The sequence below is a fragment of the Talpa europaea genome (assembly GCF_964194135.1).
Source record: "Talpa europaea genome assembly, chromosome: 12".
Classification (NCBI taxonomy): Eukaryota; Metazoa; Chordata; class Mammalia; order Eulipotyphla; family Talpidae; genus Talpa; species Talpa europaea.
Genome location: NC_140079.1, coordinates 49666200 through 49682638, shown reverse-complemented (window position 1 = coordinate 49682638; position 16439 = coordinate 49666200). Strand labels below are relative to the sequence as shown.

At 34.6% G+C, this 16439-nt stretch overlaps 1 protein-coding gene across 8 annotated transcripts in view; it reads right to left on the bottom strand.

The window, feature by feature from the left end:
- The window catches only part of SMG7 (SMG7 nonsense mediated mRNA decay factor), a gene marked incomplete at both ends in the record, with an annotated part of 73934 nt that overhangs the window by 12967 nt on the left and 44528 nt on the right, over positions 1–16439 (bottom strand). For all 8 annotated transcript variants that reach the window (XM_084249468.1, XM_084249472.1, XM_084249471.1 and 5 more), the window contains 8 exons: positions 498–558; positions 1973–2043; positions 4704–4860; positions 5190–5352; positions 9181–9316; positions 9688–9838; positions 10687–10758; positions 11917–12088. In XM_084249468.1, the coding sequence (XP_084105594.1) occupies positions 498–558; positions 1973–2043; positions 4704–4860; positions 5190–5352; positions 9181–9316; positions 9688–9838; positions 10687–10758; positions 11917–12088 (983 nt within the window). The remainder of the gene's footprint in view (positions 1–497; positions 559–1972; positions 2044–4703; positions 4861–5189; positions 5353–9180; positions 9317–9687; positions 9839–10686; positions 10759–11916; positions 12089–16439) is intronic.

Genomic DNA, 16439 nt, shown 5'->3' with positions numbered 1-16439 from the left:
AGGGATGAGATCAAGGAAACAGATCAAATGTTAGACTTAAAAGGGAGTTAAAAACATACTCCTCTGAAAGACAGGAAGGAAAAGAGACAAATGATGAGGAGAGCAGTTTATTCAGTATTACTAATAAGAAAAACTGGAAGCGATACCCGTTTGTTATACATTTGTTTCCAAATCTTGAGGAAGAATAAAAGGCACCTACCTGCATAGTCACATGCGGGTAGAAGAGCTGCCCTTCCCTCTAATTTCAAGAAAAGTGTAAGAAGCAGAATGCAGTGAATAAAAATCACCTGGGAGAAGCAATATCCCTTTCTGTGCCTTTAAAATTTTTGATATTACAAGGCAAGGCATATACAAATCTATTTCACATCAAGACTTTCGTATTGCTTCTAAAAAAATAAGCCAAAACTAGGACAGATCCTAGGTTCTTCTACACCCAAGCCTGATTTTAATAGTGCACTCACTAGCAATGAAATAAACCTCCTTAAGCTGCCACCCACCTGAAAGAAGGTCTTAAAGCCAGGAATCCTTGTAACTCAAACTCCTCAGGAAGTGGTGTAGCTAGGAGAAGAGTAGAAATCAAGATTTGTATTAATAAAAAATGGTTGAACAGAATACTGTTCATCAAACAAACAAAAGAATAACTGCTCTACAGAAAGAATCTTTAAAGCTCACAGTTCTGTTCTTCTTTATAGTATTTGGTGAAACAACTGATTTGTCAAGTACCTGCTTGCTGCCACTAGGCCCTAACACTGCACTAATACACACCTAATATTGAGGATGATGGTACCTTGGGCTTTCGTAAAAATTCATAGTCTCAGATCTAGTAATCCCAATGTGTAGATTATCTCCTGGTTACTCAAAGTATTGAATACAACACTGACATCATCTGGGAGCTTGTAAGAAATGCAGAATCTTGGGCATGATCTCAAAATCTACTGAATCATAAATTGTATCTTAATAAGATCCCAGGTGATTCTTTTGCAAAAAACACTGTGTGGAGCACTGACTTAATGAAAGAAAAATAATCAGAAAGGAGTCAACTACAGGTTATTCAGTGCAGGATTACTTATAATGGGGGAAATTTTTAAGTAAATGGATCATGATTAAATAAATCACAGCATATTCATAGGACAAAATATTATGCAGCAGTAAAAATCATGTCTCAAAATATCTGAATAAAAAAGAAAATGCTAACATACTAAACTTAAAAAGTAGGTACAGGGCCTCCCCGGTGGTGCAGCCGGTTGAGCACGGCACTGTGAAGCTGTCCACAGCCTCCTCTGTAGCGCGAGTTCGATTCCCAGCCAGCCAAGGAGATTCCCACATGGCGTGGCAGACCTCTCCTGTCTCTCCCGCTGTTCCCCTCAGCAGTGTATTTTGGTTCGTCTGCCTGTTCTGTTCCCCACTCTGTCTCTGGTGCATCCTCTCACCCTCCCACGCCTCTGGCCTGTACCCCAGCCATTGTATAAATGAAAAATAAATCTTAAAAAAAAAAAAAAAAAGTAGGTACAAAGCTGTGCATATGTACACATAAGAAAAAGGACCAAAAAAATACTATCATGTGAATAATACAAACCATTTCTGTATAAGAGAACGATGTGCTCTTTTATTGTTTGTATGCACAAACGTTGTGTAATTATCAGGTATTACTTTACTAGAGTAATGCTGTTCACAATAATAATTCCTTTAAAAACCTTTGTAAGAATGAGGCAGGGAAGAACAGGGAAAGAATGTGAAGGTACTGCACTCTCTGGACTCTTAATTCAAAGATAATTAAACAGAATAAACTACTGAAAAAAACTGGAAGACCATTACTGCTATTCCACCCACTTAGTGTACAATTCAAAAATCACTTGAGATATTGAATTTAAAGTCAAACACTTAACAACAGATACCTGTTCTTCTCTGGCCTTAAGCTCACTATTAATGATGGAGAACAGTATCAACCATACAAGGTTAAGGTAGACCTTACCATTAATAATTGACAGATCTTCTTCATGGGGATGGAAACTATTTAGAAGAGATATCAACCAGGGCCAAATGCTATGAAATTAAAGAAATAATTCATATTATTTTTAATATACACATAATATTTTTCAGAATACTGAAAAGCCATCAAAATGTTACATAAAGGCCCAAAATTCTGTATATATTTTCCCTTGTTTCAGCACTAAGAGGCTGTATAATTTCCTAAACCTCTTGTCAGAGATAATTGGCTGGAAGATATCCCAAAAAGTCAAGTTTCCATGATAGAGATGTACTACAACAAGTTATTACCCAGGTTCCTAATGCAACAACTAGTAAAAATAACTTGTTAGTTTTAAACATCAAAAATTGATATTTACTGAGAAAACTCTGACCAGAGAAGCAACATACCATGTTTTTTAGTTTTCCCATACATTGTTAGACATGGAACCCATTGTAAAGTCTTAATCTGTGACAGGGTAGGGTTATACCACAGTAAAATCACATTTTCAGTTCAAAGTGATGAATAATGTCTTTTTCTGTCTGATGCAAGAAAGTCCACACATTGTTACAAGACCCTTGCTTCTAAACAGTTAATTTTTGCAAAAGTATTACAAAATAAAAATATTTCAGGATTTGAAAAGCAAAAAAGCCTTTTAATACTGAATTAGAAAATACATATTTAAATATTTAAACATAAGTAACATGAAGCATTGGTTAATTTAAACACAAAAAAATTAAAACATATATTTTCCACTAGTAGGAAGTGAGTTCTGTCATTAAAATACTTGGTTCCTAAGTGAAGTATACTAAACTCTTGACATTACAGATTTTTAAAAATCCCATTAAGTATAAATATTAGGTATTAATAACTACTGTATTTCAGACATTAGAAAAATATAAATATGATCTATGTATGACTGGGCAAGGTTTATTAAAGGGGGACATAATGCAACTGGCTTGTCTATTTGTTCAGGTGGATGTGTAAGTTATAAGAGACAGTTAAAAAGAAGGTTAATAACCTAAAATGAAGTGTATTAGACTAGAAATACAATATATGCAACAAATACGAGATCTCAAGACTACAGACTGCATAAAAAGAACATGAGTTGATGACTTAAATGACACATTACCCTACTTTGGGTGACTTTGCTTTTCTACAAAGGAGAAAGCATATCATTAGTTTACATATTTATTAGTTTAAGATAACATATTCTGAAAAAGCATAGGCAAAAATAAGCTCTAGAAATTGAGAAGTTCCAAAAGTGAGAAATTGGAAGACTATTTGAATATACATAAATTTGAGTTCACAAAGGGAATTGGGATGCTTTATTATTTAAAAGCTAAATGGTTAATATGGTTACTATATGGTAGGTAAGAAAAATCTCCAGTTTTAGAGAAATACTCCATGTTAGTGTTTAAAATGAATAGTAACATAATTTAAAATATAATGAAACCCCCCAAAGGGCATAATTCCAGATATCCTCAAGACAGGAGGAAGAGTAATTGTAGGGAAGGGAAAACTGTAAATATAGCTATTTCTTCAGGCTGAATGTCTTCTGCCGTGATACAAAATGGGGAACAGAACACAATGGGTTAAAAGGGTCACTGTACAGGAACAGGAACACAAACAGACAAAATAAAAATATCAATTTCATCCCATAAATTGTAATATTCTATTAGCAAATGTAACACACAGACTTCTTCTTTCATTGCATCACTGACATGGTTTATTGAACCAAACACAAGTCTGAGTTCTAATGTATACAAGGAAAGAAGAACAGCAGAATATCCGGGTCAAGAAATAAAAATTTTTTATAAGGAAGCAATGCTTAAAACTATGTATTACTATTAATGCCAAAACTGACATGAAAAGGAGGTAATACAGCATGCTGTGCTATGTTGCTAAATTCTATTCATGACAACCTCAAAAATAAAGGAGCTTATGATTAGGCTTGAGAGGAAAAAAGGAAAGAGAATTATGAAACAGAGGCATCACAGGACCTTAAGTGTGGCTAGGCAATTTTGTAGGTTGTTACCTTGGTCAATGTGTAGATGCTAGACTACACAGCAGAAATCTCAGAGATTCCCTTATAGCCACTATCATAATATACAGGGTATATTTTCCTACATAATACAGGCATTATGTCCTACTCACCACAAAGCTTTATTGGAAGTATTTATTCTTACAATCAAAGGTAAACTGAAAGCTTTGATTTGTTATTATACAATCAACGGTTTCTAAGAACTGTCAGAATTACTATAGAGAAAAAGGATAGAAGCCAAAACAGCTTTCAATCTTCAATACTTAAAGCAAACAAACACAGTTCCAATGGGGTGTTACTGTAAGGCAGCATCAAATAGCTTATTTATATAAAATAATGGAAGAAGTAAAAATCTCTTCCCTTTAACTCCTAAACAGAAAAATTGGGGCATATTGTAATGAATAAGAAACAAACTTATTTCTATTTCAGTTTGAAATGTGAAAAATGCCTTTCCTGCAGGATGGCAACCAGGACTAAGAAGAACATACAAGGAGTGAGAAATCCTTAAGATTGTGCCTCACATGAAGAATTCAAACAAATAAATGAAAACATACAAAGAGGTCTTCTTTTCAGTTTCCAGAGTAGGTGGAAAATACAAAGTATTCCATTGTAGAAATGTTGAGTTTCTACATATCTATGAATATCAAACAAAGCAAGCATAGAAGAGCTAATGAAATTCTAAAGAACACTTACTACTGTCTCTCATCCACCACTGCCTCCTGGAAGACTCTGGGTCTAAGTCTCAGCCAGTCCATGGAGACCTTGACTGCAGGAAGGGGATAGGCATTGTAGGATTCCTCCTGAGACTGGTTCTGGAGAGGACACTTGCACAGGATGCCAAGAAAAGACACTTAAAAGAAAAAATGTATTCAGAAAGCTTAAGATGTTTGAAATTGTGTGCCAGTCCAAATTAAAACATCATTATGAGTCTTCTGCTGTAACCTACTCAACAGCTTCTTTCTAAAAGGCATTTTTCTCCCCATGTTAAAAATGTTACATATACAGCTGATGAGGGGGCGTGAGTGGATTAAAGGATATAACTTAGGACTTAGGCTTCTTGTCAATTTTAAGAAATATAGGACAAATTTTCTGTCACTTTGTTACAATGATGAGAATGGCTAATGTTATGATTTTCAAAGAAGATGGCACAGCGAACAAAAGAAATGTTTTAATACTCACTGAAGAGGGCTAGCAACTGTGTCCAACACAGTTGTTCATCTTGGCTGTAACTATGCTGTTCTGTTTCATTGCTAAAGTCGCGAAGGTGATGAAGTTGAAACAGGTTAATGACAGTAACATGAACTAACTGTTGAGAGTTGAAAGCTTTTTGGAATAGCAGTCTCTGTAAAAGAAGACAGGGATACTAATATATTATCAAGAACAGAAGCCATCTTTGACAAAAGAATTACTGGCAATTTGCACTAGAGCCAAATGGGTAACAGTAGAATTACAGATGAGAAAACTGCTCCATCCTTAATTCCAGTATTTTTCCAGTATTTTAACTGAGTCTGATGTGGTCTGAGATTTCTCCTAGACATGACAGAGCTGTTTTCCACAGTTCTTTCTCCCCGAAAAAATACATACATTTTTAATATGATCAGAGAAAAAATATTTTGGGGTCATTCAATCAATGTATACACCTTCAACTATCAGAAGCTGTTTTATCAGATGTGCACATATACTAAAATATTAAATTGGGACTGATGACCAGAAAGTAGAAGCACATAGTGAAAAACAAAATTTCAAACAAAGAGACTCAAGGAGCACTGTAACATTTGACTTCCAAAACCTGGCACACAATTACTCTTTGGAACACTTGATACATTTAAAGACATTTATGTACAAGCTAAGTAGCCAAGGATATACTTTGAATACCAGGTAAATGATAGAAGTAAAGCAATCATTAACATGTGTTAGACACTTCTACAAATTATTATTCTGAGCATTTCCCTTATTAGAAAAGTACATGCATGATCTTCACCATCAAATTTTTTACTTAATAACTGTGTGTCAAAAGTGACCTGTTAACTACCGCTATAGAGAATTCACCTATGTGCTCTCAGATGTGACATCAACTTACTCACCCTTCTACCTTAATACCTGTAGTAGTTTTAAACTAATACAATAAGATATTTTCAAACACAAGTTTCTAAAGAAGTTACTAAAGATGCTATCTGGACTTCACCCTACACTTTGGTCATAGCAACTACCCTTCCTCCTGAGACAAATTTTTTAGACAGTCTGATAGTAAGAGAAAGATAACCTTACTTACAGTTCCTCATCAGTGAAAAAAAGATTCCACTATCTTAGAAATTTAGCACTGCCTTTGTTCAGTCTATCCTGAGATTTTTCTATTCACATAAAGAATTAGGAATGTTCAGAATTAAATTCTGTAATTCTAACAGCAAAATCATTCACATTATCAGTGGAGAAAATAATACTGCATTCCACTTTATTCTTCCTGTTCTAATTCTCAGTCTCCATGCCATCTACCACTCCAGTATATACATTCCCTTTTGCAAAGGCATCAAACATTTTTCTTTCTCAAAAGTCCTAAAATTCTTTTCTTCAGAGTTCTTCTAGAAAATGTCTTCTTCAGTCTCTACATCCAACATTCTAGTTAAGTTGACCACTTATCACAAAGCATAATACTAGCATAAAATTGGAAATATTAATTTGTATTTTTCAAACATGGTTTCTCACAAGCGTAATATAGCAATGTATTATTTACATTTACAAACCTTTTGGCATTTACTTTAGAAGGCAATGTCTACAGAACAAAATCACAGCCCTTTAAAGGATTTTGTAGTATAGGCAAGGAAGTATTAATGAGTGTGAATGCAGTCTAGTAATAGCAAATGATAATGTAAGTTCATGAAGGCATAGATTTTGCCTTGTTCTCCCCTATAGCTCCAAAGCTTTGAAAAGTGCATGGTGCACATTAAGTACTCAAAAAATACTTAAGTTAAAGAATAAATGTGTAATTATTCAGTTAATTGGATAAAATTCTGACGGTATTATACTGTAGTTAAGTAAAGGGCCTCCCTGGGAACAAAATCAGATCAGAATTGTTACTAAATAAAATTTTCAACAGCAATGAAGGATTCTGTTTCATTAAGAAACAGCACATATTTAACAGACATAAAAAATCTTGAACCTCAATTCCTAGATCCAAGCCTCTAAATCTTTTAATGAACCTCAACTCTCTAAGTTTACTGGCTACACTTACTGAAATTTACATGTGGATGTTACAAATTACCTACATATGCTTTAGAAGAACTTTTGGATATTTAATTATACTAATATGTCACTCCAACAATGTTCTGGTATTTCTGACCTGGTAAAATTTAAAATAGATCTTCCTCATACTATGTTTAACTTTGAAGGGTGGGAATGATACTTTAAAGTGTATTCTAGTGATTGCCCACATACATCCACCAGAACTTTAGATGCAGAAATAAATATTTGAAGAGAGTATTAGTGTTTGAGGTTAAACCAAATGCGATATTGACTAGATTCTAGACTGGAATAACTTACATAAAGATGATCTCATTAAGGTAGGTTCCCTCTCCCTCCCCATTTAGGGATATATCTTTCTTAGAACCAGAGCTGGAAGCAATCTCAAGAAGTCATCTGGTCCAATCCCCTGCAATTTAACAGGACTGCACCTAAAACCATCCAAAAGAGATGGCTGTCAATCTGACTTTTAAGTTCTCAAAGAGAGAATCCTCACAACCCCCTACAAATCATGACTTAAACTTCAAGATACAATTTTAGTTCTGACATCAAGAAAGACAAAGATATGTTACTCTAAATGATTCTTCATATATCTGTATGTGTATATATATATATATCTCTTCATATCTCTGTATAAGGAAACTGTTTAGATACGTTTGTTTTTTCTCTGAGAAGCAAGGTATTAAAAAGTTAGCTGCTCCTGTCTTGGGCTAAGTTTAGAAAGGCCACAAGGATAAGCAGAAAAACAGCAGGGGAATCTAAAACTTAAGACTTACTATTTCTGTTACAGTTATTGAGTATCATCTTGCATGTAAAATAATTGTGTAAAAATTACTTTACATTGACTATAATTGGCTAATTTATGTCTAAGTTCTATAATTCCTGGAATATGAGACTTCTATAATACTTGTAAAACTATAAAGCAGTTATAGACAATTCCCCAGAATACAAATAACCAGAAATAACCACAAAATAGTTTTTGAGAGTATCTGGTTCATTATTGAGCCCAATAACTAAAACAGTGACTGATACATAACAAATACTTGTAGAATAAATGAATTAAAATTAGTTAATACTTAACGTTGACTCCTCTCATATTTTACGTTATACTACATTTACACATTTTCATATATATAACTAGAACAAAAGTTACTTAATTCTACCTCTATCCAAATTAGTGAAATACTTCTGTTGAATGAAATCCTCATTCCTTTCCTTTATTTATTTATTTTTTTAAAGATTTATTTCTTTTTATACAAGAACTGGGGTACCAGCCAGAGGTGCCGCAGGGTGAGAGGATTCACCACAGACAGAGCAGGAAGCAGAACAGGCAGATGGACTGACATACACTGCTGAGGGGAGCAGCAGGTGAGACAGGAGAGGTCTGCCGCGCCATGTGGGTAGCTCCCTGGCCGGCTGGGAATCGAAGCCGCACTGCAGAGGCTGCAGACAGCCTCATAGCACTGTGCTCAACCCGCTGCGCCACTGGGGAGGCCCTCCTTTCCTTTAAACTACCACAAATCCTGATGGATATCAAAGCACAATTAGAAAATGAGTTGGGGTTTGCTGTATGGAAATACCTATAAATTAGGTACAGAATCCTAAGAATATAGACATCATCAAAATTGTACTTTTAACAATGAGAAAGTAAAGGACTGAAGAGAGAGGAGGTTTTTTCCCCCACTGGGATACTTTTTGCCAAATAGCAGTTGCTTAGTGAAAACAGAGATCCTGTACTTCTTTACACAGACTGTATCTCAGATTAAATTGAGGGGATGCTGCACACAAGAATTTCACAGGCCTCAAATTCAACTTTTACCTACAGTTCACAGTTAATTAATGACATAAAAACTGGGAGTCAGGTCCCTCTAGATGCATCCCTATGCATCCTGACTCAGACAAGTCAAAAAATTCTCTAGTTTATAAATCTAACCTTAAACTGTTCTTCCAATTTTTCTCGAAGAGGGCTCAACTTTTCCAAGCTCTTACTCAGGTATACATGACCGTGGAATTTAATAAAGGCCTTGATGAAGTCAGAAACACCCCACTTGGTTTTCACCTCATCCCGGCTGAAAAGAGAAAAAAAATCCATGAATCTTAAGAAGGAAAATGGCTGAAACCTCTTAAAGGGAGGCTTTGCTTTGCAAAAACATGTTATTTGAGCACGTGATACACATGGAGAAGATTCTGCATCTGATTAACTTTTCCTCAGATGAGTCAGTGTTTAGCATCTGTACTCCTTGACTGTAACAGTCAGACGCTAACTGGTTGAAATTCAGTGACTATACACAAAACAATTATGATATATCTATATGCTGAGCAATTAGGCAAACATAAGAGAAGAGAAACACAGGTAACTAGCATTATTTCTTATATGCTCGAATTTGAGGGGTCAAGGCTACCAGACTATTTAAATATCTCTTGGAAAAGTCAACCCTACCTTTCCAGTGCTTTAGAAAGTGCTTTTTGTAGGTTGGTGGAGGCAGCTGGGAAAGGGAACTTCACAGCAATACTTCTGCAGTAGTAGAAAATTGTGGTCAGATGGTCTCCTTTGGAAGAAGCTAAGATAGCCAACTGATTGTAAGGCTGACCTAGAGAAGGAAATTAAGATTCTAAAGTAACCCAAGATGCACAGTCTATCAGACAACAAATGATCTATTTTTAACCCCTCAAATGACTATTGGGGTGTACTTTATAAAGTAAATCTCACAACTACCTCATTACAAACGGATATAATTTGAAACAGCACATTTCAGTGACAATACATATTATGATGTTTAGGTTAAAATATTACATAATAAGGGTGGAAAGAACTACAAGTAAGACTTCAGAAAGGGTTAGATAGTAAATATTTTTGGCTTTGTAGGCCAACAAGTCTCTGTCATTAACTATGCAATTCTGACACTGTGCTGGGAAAGCAGCCATAGACCTGAAATTTAGAATGTGCCCAAAGACTATTCCTGCATGAGGGTCTTTCAAGGGGCTCCTTTTAGAATCAAAAGAAATTTTCTGGCTTAACACAGATGACTTATGTCACCAAACTTCTGCTATAATTCAATGCAAAAATCACTGCCAATTCCAATTTGGGATCATCAAAAGGCAAAAGCACTACCTTTTGAGTAGTAAGAGATAATTTTTCTAGGCGGGAAATGGTGGTATTAAAAAGAGATAATTAATCTTTAAGCAATTAATAATGCCAGAGTTGTTGAAATTTTTAGATCCTATTAGGGACATCCTACTTATATTGCTTTACTGACAAAATAATCTTTAAAATTTTTATTTCTGGTCATATAGAATGTACATTAAAGGGAAACATAACGATAACAAAACTCAGGACTGTTTGCTTTCATAAAATTTGAAGATGAGTCTTGAGCGTTACTTTCCATCTTGCTATAATGACTAAAGTGCCACATTCAACCAACATGCAAGGCCCACTCACCATTGGAGGGGACAAGCTGAGCTGCGTGCCTATAGTAGGATTCTGCCTGGCTGGTCTGGTTTCTGTATCGAGCTGAGAGGGAGAAAAAAGATAACTCAGTTTAAACACAAAAAAACAAAATGACTATATGGTAGTATTTCCAAAACTATAGTTTTAAATTCTAAAAATAACAAACACACTTTAATTTAAGATCATTAAAGACAGAAAATACTTTAAAACAAATTAACTATAGGATTATGTGTGAGGTGTCCATCTGGCCTCTCCTATGTGGGAGACACTCAGCATGTAAGCAATTTTAAAGCTTACCTAGCCCCCAATTTCAGGTCCTCCAGGGTCATGCATCACCAGCTCTCACTATGGACTATGCTGGTGACCTGGAGCCGGCCCACAAGAAGGGGTGAGTTATATGGCACTTAAAAACAAAACAAAACAAAACAAAAAATACTATACAATGTGATGTGAAAACTATGTATTTCTTCAATAGCTTGTAAAGTGATTTTGAAAAATGCCTCATACCTATTACAATATTAACTATAACACACACTGAAAGCAAAACAGCCGAAATACACTATTCACTGAATTTCTCTACAGAGTTCAGTGCTTATTTTGATGTGACTCCTCATGGTGGCAATGATTTACAACATTAGGAAACCTAAAATCTAACTTTAAGCACTAATGTTCTCTATTCCTTATTATTTGAGGACAGTTGAAACATAATCCTATAGTTATTTTGTTTTACAACCTTTTTAGGTCATCTTAAGGGAATGGAGAAGAAAGTTACATAACATTCCAAGATAAAATATATAAAATGGAAATACGAATTCAATTGTAAAAAGGAAACAAATATTGAGCCTTTAATGCACTGGCAGGAAGGAAAGAAGGCAATCTAGCTTCAGAACAAGTAATTCAGAAAGCACATAATTCCTAACAAATATAGACTTTTAATTTAAAAAAATACTAAGGCACCACTTAGAAAAATTTAGCTTTGATTACAATTTCATTATTTGTCTACATCTACATAGTTTGAATAATGAAAGCCACTTCAAGATCCTTTGCCAATCCTAAAATGTTAAGAAATTCTAAGATGCCTAAAATACATTTTATAGTTTTCTCTTCTGACAATCTAAATTTTGTGTGCACGCTCAGTTTTAAGGAAAAAAAAAAAAAATCCTTCTGTAACTATTCCAGAGAAAAAAAAGTATTATTAATTCTTTCACACCAAAAGCTCACCGATGTCTCCTAGATGGACGAGGCAGTGCTGGCAGATATAGGAACAGGAGCTAGACTGTGGCTTCACTATGGCGCTGGTATGCGTCTGTTTATTGCTGATAATTCCCAACTGGGAAGACTTCACACGGCATGGTAAATCTACATTAAACACTGTACACAGTTCTTGTAATAGCTAAAAGGAAACATGAGCAAGATTTAGTATTAAATCAGAACTGGCAAGGCAGAAGTGCTCTAACAGAAAAGCTTGTATAAGTTAACATAAACCTATTATCATATACTGCTGAGTCCTAAGCAAAGACTATATAGGAAAAATATATGATGGTCTTTCATAGGATAACCAGTACAATTCATACAAATCATATCTTTTCTTTAGAGTGACATAGGATGTGCATCTAAAAGGAACAGCATTTTAAAGCAAGGCATTATTTGAAGAGGGTATTCTGACATATTTAGGAAGCCAAGAACAGCAAGAAACTCCACAAAATCACAATCTACTAATTCTCTTAGAAACACACTAAAACTATTAAAGGTTGGTTGGTACAAGTCTGACTAAACTTCAAGCCAAAACACCTACACTTTAGGAGTTTCTTGAGGTTTTTTTTTTTTTTTTTTAAGCCCTACATCATTCACTTAATTGTATACACAGCAAATCTCATGGTATTACAGACCTGTAGGAACTTTTGACATTATCTAGACCACCCATTCTTACTTTATTTCCTCTCTAATCTTAACAGTAGAAAAGAATCTTCCTCCTGGTCAGAGCTAACTCTTCTGCTTGAGCATATAACTTCATTTTCTTCTGCCTCCTGCCTATTATCCCTCTCTACTGTCAATTATGTTATCTTTGCTGTGCCCTATAAATAACAAGTGTCACCCGCAGAAAACAAACAATAAAAAAAAGACCAACAAAGAACTTAAAACCAAAACACTCTCTTGACACCAGATTCCCCTTCTAGCAACCTTCTAGTGTCTCCTCCTCTACTCTGCCAAACTCCATTAAAGGGGTCCACATATACCAGATCGGCCTTAATTCCTTAATTCAGTAAAGCTGGCTTCCACACAAACCCCCTCTTCTCAACCTCTACCCACTACCACTACTAAAACTGTTATTAATACAACAACTGGTTATCTAAGACCCAAATACAATGGACATTTTTCAGTCATCTGTGGGAACTCTGCTGCCTTTAAAACAGCTGATCTTCTAGATGATCACTGAGCGTTTTCTCTCACTAAATCAATCCTTTCACTCTTCTCCATTCAAAGGCTTTTGTCCTCTCACCTTGCTCCCCAGGGTTTCACTGTTCCTCCCCACCCCTCTGCCCCTCCATCCCTCCACTGTTCTTCACATTCTATCATCATTCATTTACATATTTACTTAAAAATAGTCACTCAAGTTTTTGGTTATTTTATCAGACATCATGGGAGACAACAAACATACAGAGATGACTAAAATATGAAGCCTTAAAAGAGCTCACAGCCAAATGAGCAAGTCAGGTGCAGAAGGTAGGTGAGACAGAAGGTAGGTGAGACAGAAAGGAAAAGATGGAGGGGGAGAGGAAGCAGGGAGAGATATAAAACATGATAGCTAGCTTCCGTCATAAATGTTCTACATTTGCAATAAATTTCATTCCCAGGTTATTTGCTATATCTGTCTCCTTTATCTTTGTGATATTCTAATAGCAGTACAATATATGTAGGTAAAAAGTTTTTCATTTTTTCAGATGAGGATATGAAAGCAACAGAAATATCAAGTGATTTGACTAAAGTTACAGAATTAGAAACACTTTGCTTCTATCACCACTCTTAATGTGCAGAATTCAAATACAAAATAAGACACCCTGAGGACCCACCTCAGAAGAATTTGAAATGTCCATACCGTTCTCCTCAGATAAAAATCACCTTTATAGCTGAATATAAATTCTATGCACCCTTTCTCACGAAGCATTGGAATTACCTACTTCATCTTTACTTATGCCTGCACATTTGTAATGGGCAAGATTTTGCCAATATTAAATTGGCAAAAAAGTGTATGCCTAGAAGGCAATTATAGTCAGAAATACAAAAGGCAAGAAGTAGAAGAAAAGAACCAAATAAAATGGGGGGCAAAAAACCCAAAACATATGACTGTGAAAGGTGGCAGGAAGAAAGATATAGGACAGAGGATAAATAATTGAATCTTGCAGCTACTGAAAGAACATACTGGACCAACTAGGCAAGGCTCAACATCTACCAAGAAGAAAAAGAGTGTATTCACAAAAAAGAAATCAAATACAGTTGGAACATCAAGTATGATATCTTATAATAAAATGTTTGCCTGAACACAGGAGTTGTGGTGGAGACATCAGACAAGTTCTTGGTGGCATAAGGATCCTTGGTAAAAGAGCTCTAGTTAGTTTAGATGCAGAAACAAAGTAAAACCAAAGAATAGAAACAAATGTTTCCTAAATTGAGCAAACTGTATTGACAATTATTTTGTGGAAACGATGACACTATTTCAGTGCTCTTCAACTCTTCACTCTATGCTAAGAATGGAGATCTAATTATGAAAGTATAGAAATAACACCTTTTGGTTGACTACATAAACAAAGATGATAATGCTTTCTTTTTGGCTCTCATTTTCTTAGAGTAAGGACTACTGCTCTGTTCTTTAAAAAACAAAACAAAACAAACACCTACAGCAGAATATTACCTCTTTACTCTGGCTAACAAAATGAAAGCCAAAAAGTCAAGACTATCTTTATAGAATATAGCCAAGAACATTTGAATGATTTTATTATTCACCTACTTATAAAATTTTTTTTCCCAATACCATGCCCTCTTAATAACAATGGTTTTTGCTTCCTTGCATATTTTCCTTGATATATCAATGTCCAATTACACCCTTGGAAATTTGTCAAGATGACAAACCAATCTGTATTATAACTATTATAAAACTGAATAGACGCTGGATGCCTTCTTTCTGCCTCTGCCAGGGCTAGGTGCATCAAGTTCCTACTTCCCCTACTTCAGTTATGTTCACAGTTCAAGCTTTCACTGCATGAGGAAAGGTAAAGAATCAGAAATGAATTTGAATCAGAAATGAAAGTGGAGTTTTAAAACTGGACTAAATTTCAGAAACCTAAAAGTAACCAGAATATTATAGAAATCTGTCTAAGATGTTATGATGAAAATTTGAGATTCAACATAGCAGGGATGAATGGTGTGATCGGGGGAAGGAAGATCTATTTTTGTCAGTATCCCACTGAACTGTGGTGGTCAATTAACATATGGTCAAACTATATGTTAACATATAGTCAAACATATACATAATTTTCTACCAATAACACAATTTTCTCATCATCTTAAAAAATGTTCATAAACATAATTTACAGTATTTTCATAATCATTTTCATTTTACAAACATTACACTCTTTTGTAGGATATAGGGGTTATTTTCACATTTTAAGATTTGCATTATAATATCAACTTGTTCCTTTGTAATTACTGTCATCACTTAAGGCTTATCTATAAGAAAAAACTATTGCAAAAAAAAAAAATCCAACCTAATAATGCCTGTATTTAAAAAAATTCTAAATCAAAATTTTAAAAGAAATTATTTTCTATCAATCAAATATGAGTTATTTACTGAATCATAAATTTTACTTTTGTGTTGAAAATACATGAACTGGCAAGTGTGTATCAAGATGGAAACTTGCAAACACTACTAGTAAAATATGAAAATATGAATGATGACCTTATAGGAAAACAACAATGTGTATTAAAACTTCATTCATTTATGACCTCTTTCATTATCACTAATGAAGAATCAGCACTCAGGAAATTATCCAGTATTAGAGAAAATGCGTTACACATAAAAAAGCTTATCAAACTGTTTAACAACACAAGAAAAACATATTTATCAAGCGGCTGGAAGACTGGATGTATACAACTATGTACTAAGATATAAAAACACCAGGAGGACATATATTAAAGTGGTAATTTATTTTGAACTGAGAGGGTTAATAATATTACTTTTGTATAATTTTCAAATTTCTTGAAATCAGTATACATTGTTTATATAATCAATTAAAAAAGAACTATCAATGTATCCATCTCTTCATATAGACTGGATACCTATACCCCTGAAGGTAAAGATTGTCTCATTTCCCTCCATATCTTCAGTATCTGGTATTGTGCTTTACAGTTGGCTTCAGTTACGTACAGAATGGGTTAACATATGCTTTAAGAACTAGTTAGTAGCACATCACAATCCTTTTCTCCAGAAGTATCAACTTCTATTGCTAAACGTTAGTATTCAATTTGAAAATCAATTTTGAGAATAAGAACCATACTTGAGTTCCCTGAATTATGAGTTATGATGTTTTAATCTAAGTAAAATAAATTCCCTCTGTAAGATGGTGGTTATCTAAAATGATATCCTCCAACAGAGAGTCTTCTTTTCCTTTAGTCAAAGAAATGGTAAAACCAAAATGGAGACCAAACATAGGAATTGTCAAGAAGCAGCATAAAGAGAATTAGTCAAA